Source organism: Haliotis cracherodii, unplaced genomic scaffold (assembly GCF_022045235.1).
Source record: "Haliotis cracherodii isolate W230 unplaced genomic scaffold, xgHalCrac1.p SCAF_6, whole genome shotgun sequence".
Taxonomy (NCBI): Eukaryota; Metazoa; Mollusca; class Gastropoda; order Lepetellida; family Haliotidae; genus Haliotis; species Haliotis cracherodii.
In genome coordinates, this window is record NW_027266319.1 from 5,515,721 (window position 1) to 5,532,209 (window position 16,489).

General features: G+C 38.6%; 1 protein-coding gene across 1 annotated transcript; it reads left to right on the top strand.

The window, feature by feature from the left end:
• Window positions 1-1,271: 1,271 nt before the first annotated feature.
• Window positions 1,272-15,786, top strand: LOC139444787 (ADP-ribosylation factor-like protein 8A). Its single transcript, XM_071225738.1, has 6 exons — window positions 1,272-1,462; window positions 7,338-7,418; window positions 9,198-9,271; window positions 10,771-10,932; window positions 11,295-11,365; window positions 11,601-15,786. The coding sequence occupies exons 1-6, from the start codon at window positions 1,340-1,342 to the stop codon at window positions 11,645-11,647; spliced, it is 558 nt and encodes a 185-aa protein (XP_071081839.1). The 5' UTR covers window positions 1,272-1,339; the 3' UTR covers window positions 11,648-15,786.
• The last annotated feature ends 703 nt before the right edge of the window (window positions 15,787-16,489 follow it).

A 16,489-nucleotide genomic window follows, 5' to 3' on the forward strand; every position in this document is an offset into this window, starting at 1 on the left:
TATGGATCGCCTGATCTGTAATAACTGTTCCACATGCAGTTTGATTTCATGAGGTATGCGCGTGCGTGTGATTGCGTGCATGCGTGTGCGCGTCGTTTAAGGGCCGTGTGTTTCACATACAAAGTACGCCAACCATATGAGAATAAAATAAGAAATAGTTCTCCGTGCTTATGCCGAACGGATTTTGGCACCGGCTTGGGGGAAAGTAATCCCACGTGCCTTAAACATCAAAATGTTTGGAATTCGTTATCATAATAAGACAGATGGAAATGTTTTTCAGTCACTTTGTAAAATAACTGAATATTTAGGCGTTTAATAAATTTGAAAATGTTACATATTTTGACGGTAAAAAAATATACACACTATAAAAAAAGCAAGGCTCAGGTGAAATATTTACTTAGTGTTGCAAGTCAAAATAGTGAAAACGAAAATCGCAAAATTACCAAACAAGTGACTTATCAAAACTTCGTCACCATTACCGATGCTACCCACAAAGATACCTACGTTTCCTTATTATCTCGAAAACTGTGTTTCATTTTGTTGATCAATGTGACCATACGCCCTTATTACTACCCATAAAAGTGACTAATACGCTTACGAATGGCGCAACAGAGGTCGCGAACTAGTCAAGATTTCTGCCATACATCCGGGTACTCACCGGGAAAAAACAATAACAAAGGCAACAACCAGTCCCGGGGAATTGCGTTAGATCAGTGCCCCTTTAAACGAAGAAAGCAACATCATTTTCTGTATATTTTCACAGAGATCATAAAATCTATTTCATGGTCTCTGATTTTTAGTAGTTGGGGCGGTATAATTAAAAATATACCATTGGGTAAAGGTAATGGCTGCAGGGTAAAACGTGAAATGCAGACTTGTTCTAAGGCTATTAACATTTCACAATTATTTGTGTTTGCAAGTGACCATGTGAGTTAAATTTCATTTAATTTAGTACCAAGATAAAAAAGAAAAAATGAAGGTGCCGTGTTCTGGTCGCTGTATGTGCAACCGTTTTCGCCAGGCAATGGTAGCCGTTTTCGCTGTAGGCGAGGTTTCGTTTACGCCAATAGGTGCCGTTTTCGCTCGGTGACGTCTTGCTGATGGGCCGTTTTAGCTTAAGCTCTAGAATAAAAATATTCTTCAAAGTTAATGGTGATGATATGATGATGTGCTGAGGTCGCAATTTTGTTTTCAAATAAGTTTTCATGAAAATATCTCATGGAATTGACCTTTGGCCTCAGTGTGTCATGTGATGTTCAGAGAACTGTGTGTCCTTCCGGTTTAGGAAAAATTGAGAGGCGTTCAGTCGACTGTCACTTGGAATATCTTGTTTATCACCATGTTTGCTATGATTCAAAAGATATTGGACTGGTTCAAAAGTCTCTTCTGGAAAGAAGAGATGGAACTAACACTTGTAGGCTTACAGTATTCTGGTAAAACTACATTTGTAAACGTAATAGCGGTAAGTTGGAGTCAGCTGTGAATCCCGATTGCAACGAGCGTGATTGAAACCGCCTACTAGCAACTCAGCACGTCACTTCCTCGTGCAGATTGTTCTTCTCCGACGTCTTATGAAACTAAAGTAAACATTTTCCTTAAATCACGTTCGGGACACGTAAACGTGGACATGGAAGCGAAATCGCGCTGTGTAATGGTTATATATAATTTTGACAGCGCGAGTGATGGATCCTTTGTTCAGTCATTTTCCAACATTTAGTTGGCCAGTGACTCACAATCATATGGTTCGTGCAAGGACATTCGTCCATAATATTTAGACGAAACATTCATGCACTAGTTTAACAACTAGTTAGAATTAGTTAGGGTCGGATTCATTGAGAATTTAGTGCAATAGTTCAGTTGCTAGGCTTGGGTGTATTGGTATATTAGAAACGTTGAATGAGTTGATTTTAGCAACATGTTACTATTAAAGTTACTTGAGGGCTAGGTAATAGAGTTTCTTTAGGGTAGAATAATTGATACCTTCCGCCATATTGTTCATATTCAACAACCCATGTTTGCCGTAAAAGGCGACTATGCTTGTCTTAAAAGGCTACTAATGGGATCGGGTGGTAAGACTTGCTGACTTGGTTGATGCATGTCATCGATCCCAATTGCGTGGATCAATGGTCATGATATTAATCACTGGATTATCTGGTCCAGACTCAATTATTTACAGACCGCCATCATATAGCTGGAATATTGCTGAGTGGGGCGTTAAACAACAAACCAACCAACCTTCCTTAGTAACAGTTTCTAAGGTTTTTAAGCTGACATAAATAGAGACCTCGCAAAAATAACAGAATTGGGGGTCTTGCCTCTCCCTCCCTGAGACACACACATACATACAACCTGAAAGACATGCTGTCTTTTGTCATTTTACGTTTCCGAAGTTAATGAAAAATACTATGTTTGTTGAAATGTGGCCCTGATAGATGTCACTGATGAGGTTGCCGCACAGCATTATGGAACTTCTATTTTTGATGAATATTTCAATGTTGATGTCCAGTTTTCGATGTTTATGAATTGCTTTGATATTCAATGTACAAAATCCTGCTGGAGTTCATTATTCTGTGTATTTTGAGTTTTATATATTAGCAGCGTCAAACAAACATGGCAGATAGGTATCATGGTTATCAGGTATTCTGTAGGTGTACCATATTTTATTTTATAATAGAGTCTCACGATAGCCAAGTTACACTAGTATTATCATAGTGTCTAGACCTGCACAAGAAATAGACACTATGATAATATTAGTGTAACTTGGTTCTCATGAGACTCCATTAAGAATAAGATAAGGTACACCTAGACCTTGACTAGAAAAAGGACCTGGGGTAGAGTAGGTCGTCAGCAACCCATGTTTGACATAAAAGGCGACTGCTTGTCATTAGAGGCAACTAATGGGATCTGGTGGTCAGGCTCCCTGACTTGGTTGATGCATGTCATCGTATCCCAAATGTGTCAATCAATCACAGGATTGTCTGGTCCATACTTGATTATTTACAGACTGCCGTCATACAGCTGGAATATTGCTGAGTGCAGTGTTAAACACAAACAAACCAACTGGAAATAGGCTCCAGTCAATGGAGCCTCTTACTTCTATCAGTTCCAGTTCCTAATTATCTTCAATTGATTTTGTCATACCAGATAGATTGAACTCCATCTGGCATGAAAAATCCAGTTGAATCACAGGCTTCTAAAACTTCCTCCTCATATTGTTTGCCAGGATCTGTGGTAGTCTAATATGCCAGACCAATTGTCTGTAAGTCTTTCATAATTTCCATAATGATTATTGATGCTTTTAACCTGAGGCCTACTTCTATTCATAAGTTAACAGGGGTTGTGGGGTAGCCTAGTGGTTAAAGTGTTCTCTCGTCACGCTGAAGACCTGGGCCCAATTCCGCACATGGATACAATGTGTCCCCCTTTGTGATATTGCTGGAATATTGCTAAAAGCAGCGTAAAAACATACTCACTCATAAGTTAGAGACAGTCATTAGGTCCACCATCAAGTGAGTGGGTCTTAACTTAACAGTGATAGACCCATAATCTGTGTAACAAGACACCACTTTACCGCTAATTGTTCAGGTTGTCACTCTTGCTTTACTCATCTTGCATGATGCAGGGGTCAATTTAGCTATTGGCTGAAACATACAGTAGACATCGCATCTGGCAAGTCAAAATTTCACTCCTTTTCTGTGTATGTTTAATTTTTGTTTGATTATGATTGTGAATCATGTAATTTCAATAAAAATGTATTTTATAGTGGAGAATGAGGTGGTGTGGATGGTTAACTCAAAGAAAGATACATGTCAGTCGTCTCAGTAGAATGACAATCAGACGCCATTTTGTAATGTTGTGTACAAGGTCTTTATTTGCTGATACATCACCACGAAATGAGGCAAATGGAAGCCAAGATTTAATCTTAGAGTGCAGGAAAAGGTGTTTTAGGGGTGAGGAGTTAAAAAATGCTACCTCAGGTTCAGCCACTTCGTGGCCTCCACCATATAGTTGTGGGCCAGTTAGTTTTGCAGAAGGGCCTGTTACTTTTAAATGGAGCAATCCCTACTGGCTACAGGCAAATTTGTTGTTATGTCTACCCTGAGCTTGCCTCTTTGATCTTTAGGGTTAGTTGTGTTAAGAGTTAAGAGAGGGTACCCCCAACTCCTTCCTTAGTCCCTGGATCCCCTTTTTGATCAGGAACTCCTTCATGATCCTTAGGGGGTCAAACCTCCGGCTGTAACCCTTGCCTCGGAGTGTTAAATAATAGAGATATACTTATAGACCAAATAGTGATAACATACAGCAATAACCCACCCAAAATGTTTGAAATTCTATTAGCCCTTAAGGTACCTTTAACATTAAGAAAACTGGTCGGGGTTAGTGCAAGTTTCCATTCCTTTGTTCTTATATTTGTGTGTTTATCCTACTGTTTTATAAAAAACATTGTGTCATAACATATATATATATATATAAGTGAAAACTGTCCTCTAGTTTCTCAACATCAGTACAACGAAGACAATTATGTTATCTCTCACTGATGACTCAGTTTTCTTTGTGCTGAAATAATGACAAATGACACTAATTTTCTCCACTCTCAAAATATGTCTTTGACACTGAGCAGACAGCTTAAGATGACCAAAGATCATGTAAGACAGCAGCCATAATCTCTGTTCAACCAATGTAAATTTCATCATTTACTTGGAATGCCTAACATGCCTTAGGCCAGGCTCATGATAATCATAATATTCAGGTAATAATTGTGATGGAAACCTAATAATCTACAGTGTTCCAGCTGGCTTTTGAAACTGCCAGTCCTTGTGGACTGGCCACTCTAATTTTTGCCAGTCCCAACTTTCAACAAATAAAAAACCGTATCAAAATTAGTTATTTTTAATTCTATGATTCTATACGTCATTTATACAAACTTCAGTCACAATTTTCTATTCTTTTTTTTTAAATATTTTAAGACGAAGTCGCAACAAAAGGATATTTAACCTAGAATTAGACAAGGGGAAACCCTGATGGTAACAGACAAGCTGACTTTGTTTGAAAAATGTACTTAAATGAATATCACCAATGTTTTGTTCAACAACAAAGATCTATAAGGTACTTTATTTGCCGGTCCAGGGACTGGCAGTCACATAAATTACCGGTCCTAGCCTAATTTTACCGGTAAAATACTGGTAATTACCAGTAAACAGGAACGCTGAATCTGTTCCTTGTTTCAAACTTGTTTGAGCTGAAAAAATTGTTGAGTTAAAAATGGTCTTGTGTTTTCTACCAGCAACAGGGCCAACAATAGTAAAATGTTTCAGCTTGAGCCTAAACTGTTTGTCTGTAAAATGTTATGCAGTTTCATTTTTTGTGTCTTGTTACAAGTATTATGAAACTTTTTGTTGAAAATAGACACTTAATCAGTATTGTTCTGGTCATTTGGTTTTAAGTGTACAGATCTGAAACTACTCAGGTCTTACAAGCCTCTTTTAGTTCGCACTGGCAGCCCAGTTGACTCAAGTGCTGCAGTTTGCTATGCAGAGTTGCGTCCCTTCAGAGTGCCAGAGCACGATAATAGATTCATCCTGATAATCAAGGATTCTGTGTCATTATGATGCTCGTGTGTTTCACCATAGTGGTGAACATCTGAATCCCTTCATTGGCGCTCTCTCCCTACTCTAAGCTGACATGTTTTGACAAATCAGGAATGCTGGTCAAAGTGACATTTATCCACACGCTGTCATGACCAGCTGTGTTGATGAGTTGTGGCTTCACAGAGGAAGTACACTTAAGATAAGTTGAGGGCTGCCTTTAAAAAAGCTATGTTAGTGCTGAGCAAGTGAGTGGATTTTACACTGCTTTAAGTAATATTCCCACTATATCATTATCACAGTGAGGCACAATGTTATGTTACCTGCTTCGCCCAGACCAAGTGCTAAGAATATTGTGTGCCAATGTTTATGTATAGTCAATGTATAAAATTCCCTAAATATTCAGTCAGACAACTAGACTGGCGACTTTACAAAGTTACCAGACCGGATACAATGTTACCTGTCAAGAATTTTCTAGACTAAGACAAAAAGGAGGTAAACATGAGAATAGTACTGTTTAATATTTGTCAGAAAATAACAATAAACTGGAGGATTGTCAGGCAGGTATTTTAAACACTGGTATGGTAGCTTAGAACACGTAGTGTTAGTTTTACATTGTTTTAAGATCTTTTATTTTAACATTGACATGTAGCACTGAACTCGCAATTTTTTTGCAAAAACAACATTAAAGTGCTTCCCCAGCAATATATGTGAGAGAGAACCAAGTAGATTTGGTGTGGATTGTTGTTCATATAAATCACTGGATTGTCTGGGTCAATTATTAACAGGCCGCCTTTATATAACTGGAACATTGCTGAGTAAACCACAAACAAACAAACAATAGGGTTCTTGATTCATGCGATTTATTGCCACTTTCAGGCCTTGTAGGTAGCATGTGAGTGAGTATTGTTTTACGCCACCAATTTCATTAAAATCAGACCTTTGTTCTCGCTACCGCTAAACAAAGATCTGAGGACATCCCATTACGACCTTGCGCGAACTTTGACCGACCAATAGAATGACCAATCAGAAAACAGCTTTCTCGTGCTTTTCGACACTAATTTCAAATTGGCGACAACGCTCCCAAACATATTTTGACAAATTCTCGATTACAAATTTGAAACCTAAACAAAAGAACATTCTGGAATGGCTAATAGATGGTCTAGATTGTATGTATTCTGTCGTTAAACCTGTAACTATCGTTCGGAGTACTCCGTGTTAAAGTTTTCGAGGTTGTATGATTAGAAATCAAATTCGGATTGTCACTTTCATGATCTGGTAAGCAACGCTCTGATCAGTCAGATAAAAGGTCGTTCTGCTGTGACCCCTAATGGGATGTCTTCAGATCTTTGTCATGGTGTTTAGCAGTAGTGAGAACTTAGGTCAGATTTTAATGATATTGTTTACGCCGCTTGATTCATGAGAATGATTGCCACTTTCATGCCTTGTAGGTTGCATGTGAGTGAGTGAGTGAGTGAGTGAGTGAGTGAGTTAGTATTGTTTTACTCCACTTTTAGTAATATTCCAGCAATACCATGTCAGGGGACACCAGAAATGGGCTTCACACATTGTACCCATGTGGAAATCGAACTCAGATCTTCGACGTGATGAGCAAACACTTTAACCAGGATGCAGGATGCATGTGACCCCAGAGTGGTATGGCTGCTGCTGAACAGAAAGCAGCGACACACAGAATTTTAACTATTGGACTGTGTAGACAGTTACTAACATGTGACTGCCTTCTGTTTACAGTCAGGCCAGTTCAGTGAAGACATGATTCCCACAGTTGGGTTCAACATGAGGAAGATTACCAAAGGGAACGTCACAATCAAGGTAAGTAAGCACTCCCTGTTGTTGTTTATATATTTGTAGTGTACCTTGTGCAAATGTTGGGTACAGCTGCGAATTCAGTTATTTATGGTATTTCTTATTTCCATCTTGCAGTAAGATGGTAAATGGTTTGTGTGGAAATACAGAGCTCGGGATAAGCTGCATATTTTACGTAAAATATGCATTAAATAAGCTGAAATATGCAGACAAATCAAATCCTATAGTATCAAATGCTCAATAAAAACTATAAATACCCTTTTGAAATATAATTAATGCGTATATTACAACTATAAGATAAAATGATAGCGACTATTACAACTGTTAAATAAAATGATTGTGTATCAGCCAATCACCAAATTCACACATCAACAGTTACATTCGGAAAAGCTTCTGCAACAAACATACTGATAGATACCCATTAAAAAGCACATCGTGCCTAGTCAATGTACATGTTGTATCTTAATTGGTCGATGATAGGTAATTAAAACAATAGCACCTTCCTTACATTGCTAGGTTTTATGAACACAAAGTGGCATCCCGGAGAGGGAGCTGCAAGCAGACGCAGACAGGTATACTACTATTCACATAGTTTAAAAATATTTACAGGGATTGTTCCGAAACAGGTTTTAAGTTAAATACCCAAATGTCAAGAAAACAGGTGGGTAAAAAAAATTGAATACCCTCTAAAACTTGTGGATACAAAATCAAAATATAACCCCTGCGTAAAATACCAAAAGTTTATCTATTGCTCTGGAAGTATGTTTTCGTTGTCTTTATGTTGGGGGAACAGGTGGTGTTTTTTTCAATTCTGCTAGCCATGAGTTCTAATTCCCAGACATGTCCTGGTACTGATCTTTGATCCTCTGTCAGCGTTATGTCCATGCGAGCTGGGTTCGCCAAAATTGTGGGTGCACGAGAAGCCCAGTCATCTCGGACACTGCAGTCCACTGTACTGAGTTGCCTCCCTTGCACATCAGAAACCTATCGTTGTGGGTTCAAATCCCTGATTTGCCCTGACTATGATTCTAGGTGTATCAGGACCACACCCTTGCTTGTGGGTTTCACTAAGCGGTAATCATTTAGGAATTACATCACTTTAGGCTTTTCTCCCACTTCCAAGCTGATATGCCATGAATAATTTGCTAAAAAACTGTTCAAGGGGCGGACAAGACCTGCATCGCAATGAGCTTTCCTTCCACATTATTTTGATATGTTGACATGTGGCAATATAATTAAGATTATTTTCAAAGCAGCATTAAACCAAACTCAAATGGATTAAATAATAGTGTTGACATGGCTATCATGTATTCAGGGGTGAGAATCTTCATGTATCTGGGAATTTTAGTGACCACAGTTTTGTTAAACATCCCCCATAAACACCCCCAAATTATGAACCATGCTTGAGTTACAGCTGAAAAGGAAAATATCCATTCTCATCCCTGTGCATTAGTTAGTAAGATATGTGAAACTTACATGTAATAATCGACCCATGAAGATTCCGGGGTAGAATAGGTCTTCAGCAACCCATGCTTGCCGTAAAAGGTGACTATGTTTGTCGTAAAAGGTGACTAACGGGATCGGGTGGTCAGGCTCGCTGACTTTGTTGATGCATGTCATCATTCTCAATTGAGTAGATCGATGCTCATGATGTTAATCACTGGATTGTCTGGTCCGTACTCGATTATTTACAGATCGGCGTCATATAGCTGGAATATTGCTGAGTGCGGCGTTAAACAACAAACAAACAAACATGTAATAATCGTCTTGTTTTTTTCTTGACAGTTGTGGGATATTGGTGGCCAGCCCAGATTTCGAAGCATGTGGGAGAGATACTGCCGAGGAGTCAATGCCATTGTGTGAGTATCAAGTAGAGTTCCACATGTTGTCCATAATGAGTCAATGGTCATAGCTTATGCGATATTGCTCTCAATAATCACAGTAAATATTAAACAACCATTTTGTTTGTTGTGAAATGCCACACCCTCCAATATTCCTGCTATATGATGGCAGCCTGTTAATAATAGTCTGGATCAGACAATCCAGTGATTGATATTGTGGACAATGATCCATGATGACAAATTATCAACTTAGTCACGGAGTCTGACCACCAGATCCATTTGGTATTCTTTTATGATCAGCATAGGTTGCTGGGGATCAATCCACAATTAATTATCCTCACTGTTAATTCATAACATAATTCAGTGGACCTGATCTTGATCTGATGCTTGACCTTAAACTAATATTTGTCCTTGAGAAGCTGACACTTGACCTTGAGAAGCTAACACTTGACCTTCACATGCTACTTGACCTCATCAAAGGCTACTGCCATTGTTTGTTTCCTGTCTTAGTCTTCACCCAATGGTGTGTTTTCCTCGGAATCATGGTTATATTTTTAATCCATCAGTTAAGTTGGGATCAAGATCTTTTGCAAAGTGGTCCAAGGCAAAGGAATTATGAATTTGGTTAGTTTTAGATTTAGATTCACCTATGCTGTCAGCACCATATCCTTTGCTTGAGGTTGTTTCACTTGACTGGTAATCTTCACTTCAAGGTATCTGACTATGACTTTTGCCACTAGTCCAGAGCCTAAATCTAGTAGGGACGGTCGGGTAGCCTATTGGTTAAAGCGTTCGCTTGTCACGCCGAAGACCCAGGTTCGATTCCCGACATGGGTACAATGTGTGAAGCCCATTTCTGGTGCCACCCGCCATGATATTGCTGGAATATTGCTAAAAGCGGCATTAAACCATACTCACTCACTCACTAAATCTAGTAAAAATATGGTGGATCTTGTCAGCTCATCTTCAGTAGAAATATATGGTATGTTTTGCTACAGGTACATGGCAGTTTTTTAGTGTAAAGGGTTCCTTGGGTCCTTGAGGTTTGCCCCATAAACAGATAAATATTTTACTTTTTGCATTGGGGTTATGACAAGGACACCTGACTTTCATTGTTAGTATTTGAACACTGTCTGTGTTGTTGCTACAGCTGTATTGTTGCTACAGGTACATGGTATGTTGTTGGCTACAGCTGTGTTGTTGCTACAGCTGTATTGTTGCTACAGCTGTATTGTTGCTATGGGTACATGGTATGTTGTTGCTACAGCTGTATTTATGCTACGGGTCCATGGTATGTTGTTGCTACAGCTGTATTTATGCTACGGGTACATGGTATGTTGTTGCTACAGGTGCATGGTATGTTGTTGCTACAGCTGTATTGATGCTACAGGTGCACAGTATATAATGTTTTGGCATAGCTGTATTTTTGCTTCAGGTGCATAGTATGTTGTTGCTACAGCTGTATTGTTGCTACAGGTACGTGGTATGTTGTTGCTACAGCTGTATTGATGCTACAGGTACATGGTGGATGCTGCGGATCATGACAAGCTGGAGGCTTCAAGGAACGAGCTGCACAACCTGCTGGACAAGCCCCAGCTTCAGGGCATCCCAGTACTGGTGCTGGGCAACAAGCGGGACCTGGCAGGGGCATTAGACGAGAAGGAACTCATTGAGAGGATGTAAGTAGCAACTGTTGCTGGTAATACTGGTGTGTGCACTGACACCAAACTTGGGATGCAGAATATTCCCATGCCTATTTTCTTCTCAACAGTATCTGCACTGAAGTCTCATGAAACTGTAATCCATAGTTTAAGACAAGTCAGTGATGCAGTCCTCTGTTTGGAGATCATTTTGTTCGCCATTGTGCCCTAATTCTACATTTGTCACCTATTTGACAGGGTTGGACCAAACCAGAATATTAGGAATTAACTGTTTATCTTACTTTTAACATCTCTGGTGTATGTGAAGTGTTAAGCTGACTGTAGATCGTACTCAGTCCAACACATTGAGAACTGCTTCTTACTATTGTTTTCCCTTGCAGGAATCTGTCGGCAATCCAAGATAGAGAAATCTGTTGTTACTCTATATCTTGCAAAGAAAAGGAAAATATAGGTAAGGACATGAATTTGTCATAATAATTTTATCACCTATGTCAATATGAGTATGCTTCTCAGTATGCAACTTGGTTAATAAGTCAGCAATCTTTGACGTTTTGCAAAGAACTTAACCATTTATTCACATGTCGTTTGTTTATTTAATATAAAGGATGCCTAATGTGTTGAAACCCATGTTTACTATTTATTTGCTTCATTTGTATTAACCTATCTACTTGATTTGTTTGTTCCAGACATCACATTGCAGTGGCTAATCCAGCATTCCAAGTCAGGTCATTAAGATGGGACCCCCACAGACCAGACTATGTATGAGTGACTGCAGTCAAGGTTTGATAGTGAACGATTGGATTTGTATGAGAAGTGTCTAAGTATTCCGAGGACAGTCTACCACTGTCACATGACGCACGGTCACCGCCGAGTCCCTGACAACACCAGCGACTGCTTCCTCGAAAGCTGGCCACATCATCGACGTCGGTAGTGACAGTTCTACTTCTCCTTGTCTGTCCTGTGTTTTTGAGATGACTGTTGTTTCATGAGCTCATGAGCCTCACTGCAGTGTAAAGCTGAACAAAGAAATATAGCCCATCCGTGTTGCTGCTTTGGTTCAGTATCAAGCACCTTCAACCTGTATATAGTTCTTATAAACCCAAGTCGGGAACCATCTATAACAGAACACATATTTAGGCTGAAACAATACACTGTTCATTATCATGATGCAATATATATCATCATGATCATGATATCATTTTCAGAATATCATGTCATGGATGTATTCTTATTTGGAAAGAGGGAAAATTGTTTTCAAATATCAAGTTTTGATGTCAAGTGTTCATGTATCTGAAGGCAAATACATGACTGAATATTAAACTCCGTTGGAAGAAGCCAAAATGTCGGCCAGTACCAGTTTGTGGACTATCTGATGGTGCAGATAATTTAAACAAATTTGGAAATAATATGTATGGATACTGATTGAATTGTGTCATGTTGATCAAAATAAACAAGCCGAGCAGTGAATCGTTTCAGCCTCAAAACATATTTTAGAACTAAAATTATTTGCAAATTAAAATATAAGACAAAATAATGTCCATATTTTACAAAAAAGGTACCCTTGGGAATACATTGTAACGTTGACATGTAAGGACTGTGTTATGGGATTGAAATGTCGGAGACTGTCTGGGTTGGTTTTTGTTTTGTATTATGTCAATGTAGGTTGATAATTGCTAAATAATAGATCATGTAACCTTTTGTTCTCTGTGCTTGTATGGGTCCACGATGATACTATTGGAATGACAACTAGAATAAGTCCTGGTCGGATCATATTTTGATAGATAATAGGATTTCTCAAAAGCACATGGTATTTTACTTGATTTTGTGCTGTATGATGTTAATCAAATTATGAAATATCTCCACTTTGTTCATGTTAGAGTTTAGTGCTTTGCATATTTAAAGATGTCAGGTATTCCATAGTTTCAGTTGAATGCAAATTGAGTGTTTTGGGTTAGACTTTTTTGTACTTCTTACCTCATTTCTACAGTATGCATGTTTAACAGTGTGAAAAGGTTTGTTCAGCTGCTGTTAATATCAGTGTGATTCTAACACTCAAGCCTCCAGATCTAGTGCTATAGGGTATCCGATGTGCAAGATCTAGTGCCATAGGGTATCTGATGTGCAAGATCTAGTGCTATAGGGTATCCGATGTGCAAGATCTAGTGCTATAGGGTATCCGATGTGCAAGATCTAGTGCTATCCAAATGGCAAGAGGAAACACCTACATAAATCCAACTAGGCCACAACTATGTCCGGCTAGCTATAGGGTATCCGATGTGCAAGATCTAGTGCTATAGGGTATCCGATGTGCAAGATCTAGTGCTATGCAAATGGCAAGAGGAAACACCTACATAAATCCAACTAGGCCACAACTATGTCCGGCTAGTTCTGCATTGGGCGAATCAAAGATTTACGCCTATAACCCCTGCTTTAAATGTTTAAACTTCTACCACAAAAACTACTAGTCCTTACAACCTGACCGGCAGTTATGTTGCATCATGTTTGAGATAATTATTCTCACAGCAGCGTGTAAGCTTGCACACTTTTCAATAGGAATGATTAATATTACAGAAAGATGCAATAGTTCAACAATACTCACTTATGTACAGCATGGAGCTCACCGAGTTGTAAATATTCCAATCAAGCAGTTTTCTACCGACATAAGGACATTATATATTCTACTCAAAAGAGGTTCAAGAACACCCAACTCATGCCATGACACATTAACTACAGTAAGATGAAGGAATCCGGTGTTCTTCGACTTCCTTTGAATAGTATATATGTGTGTTGTTGTTCACTAGTGGAGTTTGTATGGATGTCAGACTTGGTGATGGGGTAGGGAAACACATGGCAGTGATCACACTCTGTAGACTGGTCTAGTAGACAGTGTCTATATTAACTTAATAGACATGTGATATTGTGTCAGTTAATCAACATGTGGCTCATTGTAAACAATATTTATTAGTTTTAGAGATTTATTGAATAGGAAGTAACAAGTTACTTATAACATCCTAGCACAGGTAATATAATGTGTATTGAAACATTCAGTTTGGTGTACAACTCCTGTCTAAAACATGTGATATAATCCACCACTATTTATTTTGTCAATGAAATTGTAGATACATCTCACAATGCTGAGCCCAGTCTTGGATAGATACATGGACGATATAAACATGTTAAAGAATATGGTAGCTAATTTATTTTAGTAATTGGGTGTAATTAAGACATGATCATAATTGCAGCACAGGAGATTATTATTTATCATAAATAGCTCCATGTTATTAAAGATGCATACTAGCTTTTATTTATCGATGTGAGACTAGAAGTTCTTGTATGGTGTTTTAAATTCTTGAAATGGTGGTACAAATTATGAGTTAAAACACTGTGTCTTACTGATTAATGGTGTCTTTGATTGGTGTTTGATATCAAACTGGAATTTGAAATGTTGTATATTTATTTCTAACATCACTTTTCCATTATGAAGTGTATTTACTTATGTGTTGTAGTTTTCTGTTTTGAAAGATCAGTTTTCAAAACGGACACTTGTTTATTGAAAACATGTTCGATTTATCACTGAAACAGCTTTCTGTTTATCTAATGTTGTAAATATGACAGCAGTGAGTCATTCACAATTGATGTCCCAACAGCCAACAAGAACTAAATTGTGTTTACCTACGTAATAACATATATGAGAAAACAGCTGTATGTATACATTTTGTTAAAGGGAGATAACTCATGAAGTCCTATATTCTGGCCCAAATAATATTGTTCTATTTATATTAATGGTAATGGTGTCTGTTAAATGTGTCAATATATTGATCCTGACAGTGTGCTTCAACAGACAAGATAGCTCAACTATCATTACCCACCTTATCTGGTTAATCTACCCATGTTTTTAACAGTTAAAAAGATCTTGATCATGCAATATCACTCTGATATTTTTCTTATAGTGTGTTTGTGTGTACCATTGCTTAACATTTGTAACAAATTGTGCTATTTCTGCCAATGATTGATAAATTTCAAAGTTCATTACTGACCAGGGCTGGTTTCGCAAAGAGATCTTAGCGCTATGATTGTCATAAGTCTTCAGTCGCTTTGTGAAACCAGGCCCAGCTCTCTTTATTGATAATGGGCATGCAGTGTTCACACTTTAAGCAGATTGTTATGAGCTTACCTACTTATTGTCATATTTCTGCTGTTGAAGTATGTTGCTGCGACTGCATTCCTGATAACCGGGTGTCTCCAAGTGACTGAAGCTACAGTAAAATCTGCTTGATATGCTCAGTATTATATGATCAGGTGCCTCCTGTCTGTCAGCTTTTCTATTGGTAGGCTTTTGTTGAATGTGTACAATCTGAGATCTCAAGGGAGACCTTTCTCATTACAATAACGAAGTCTGTATTCATTATTGAATAGTACCATGCCCGCAGCTTTGAGAGTAGTTGTTTCGCCACCCACTTTTGTAACCCGTTTACATGGATAGTTAAAGAAAACATCTTCCTATATGACTTGGTTTTTTTATTAGCATGAGTTTTGAAGAAGGGCGATGGTGCAGACTCTCTGCCCAAGACACAAAGTGACCCAAGACACAATAGGTTCGCATGTTAGGTGTCTGAAAAAGGCTGATGGCAGTGACTGATAGATTCATAGAGGTAACATTTAAAAGAGTGTCGCTTAAGTTGCAAGCTGATTTTTCTGTAAATTTGTTGTCATGGCGAGGTGGCTGGGACTTTGTGTGTACATACTGCAACTGTACATTGTCAGTTTTATGCACACTATGATCTATATTATAGCAGACATCATGTCTTTTCGATGATTGAGGTTGTCCAGTGTATCGCTTCATTTATTTCGTCATTAAATATGTTAACACTGTGAATTCTGTTCTTATTATGAAGACTCCAGCACAATACATAGTACTGGAGTTCCATCTGATCCTTAAGTCTTACAGGGAGGGCTTGTGTTGGATTCTCCCTAGGGAGCTGAGAATTAACATTTGAGTGCTCACTGATCCTTTGACTGGGGGTATAATGTTAGCACTCTGAGCATGCTTAGGGATGGATTTGGTGCTGTACAAATTTACACATTATTGTTGTTGTTGTTGTTGTTGTTGTCATCATCATCATCATTTCACTTGGAACCCAGAATTCACTCTGAAACTTCATAAACACTGACATAGCTCGACCAGATTGTTGACACTGATGAATATGCATGAGAGGCAAGTCCCATGTTGTTCAGGAGTTCTGTCCACAAAGCCATCTCAGTGCTATGACTATTTTAAGTCTGTTTAGACCAGTGAAGTCTCTTATTCATGCCTGTTGCTGGGTTTCTCTCCTCCCACATCAAGCTGCAGCTGTGATCTGACTAAAATACCGGTTCTGTTGAAGGCAACATTCCACCAAACTCACCATGTTGTAAGATTGTCTTCTCGCTAAGACAGCTTGGTGGAACCAAGGGAATGAAGGATAGGGATTAACCCATTAGGTACAAAATAGTTTCATTGGTCAACTTGGCAAGTTCGGGGGCACGGGTGGCCCAGTCTAAGGCGCTGCGATTTGCTGTGCACAGTTGCGCCCGG

Excerpts from the sequence above, each read along its gene's own strand:
- LOC139444787 (XM_071225738.1), top strand. The coding sequence starts at position 1,340 with ATGTTTGCTATGATTCAAAAGATATTGGACTGGTTCAAAAGTCTCTTC. Across the intron at positions 9,272-10,770 it reads CGAGGAGTCAATGCCATTGT|GTACATGGTGGATGCTGCGG; the intron begins GTGAGTATCAAG and ends TTGATGCTACAG. Across the intron at positions 11,366-11,600 it reads CAAAGAAAAGGAAAATATAG|ACATCACATTGCAGTGGCTA; the intron begins GTAAGGACATGA and ends TGTTTGTTCCAG.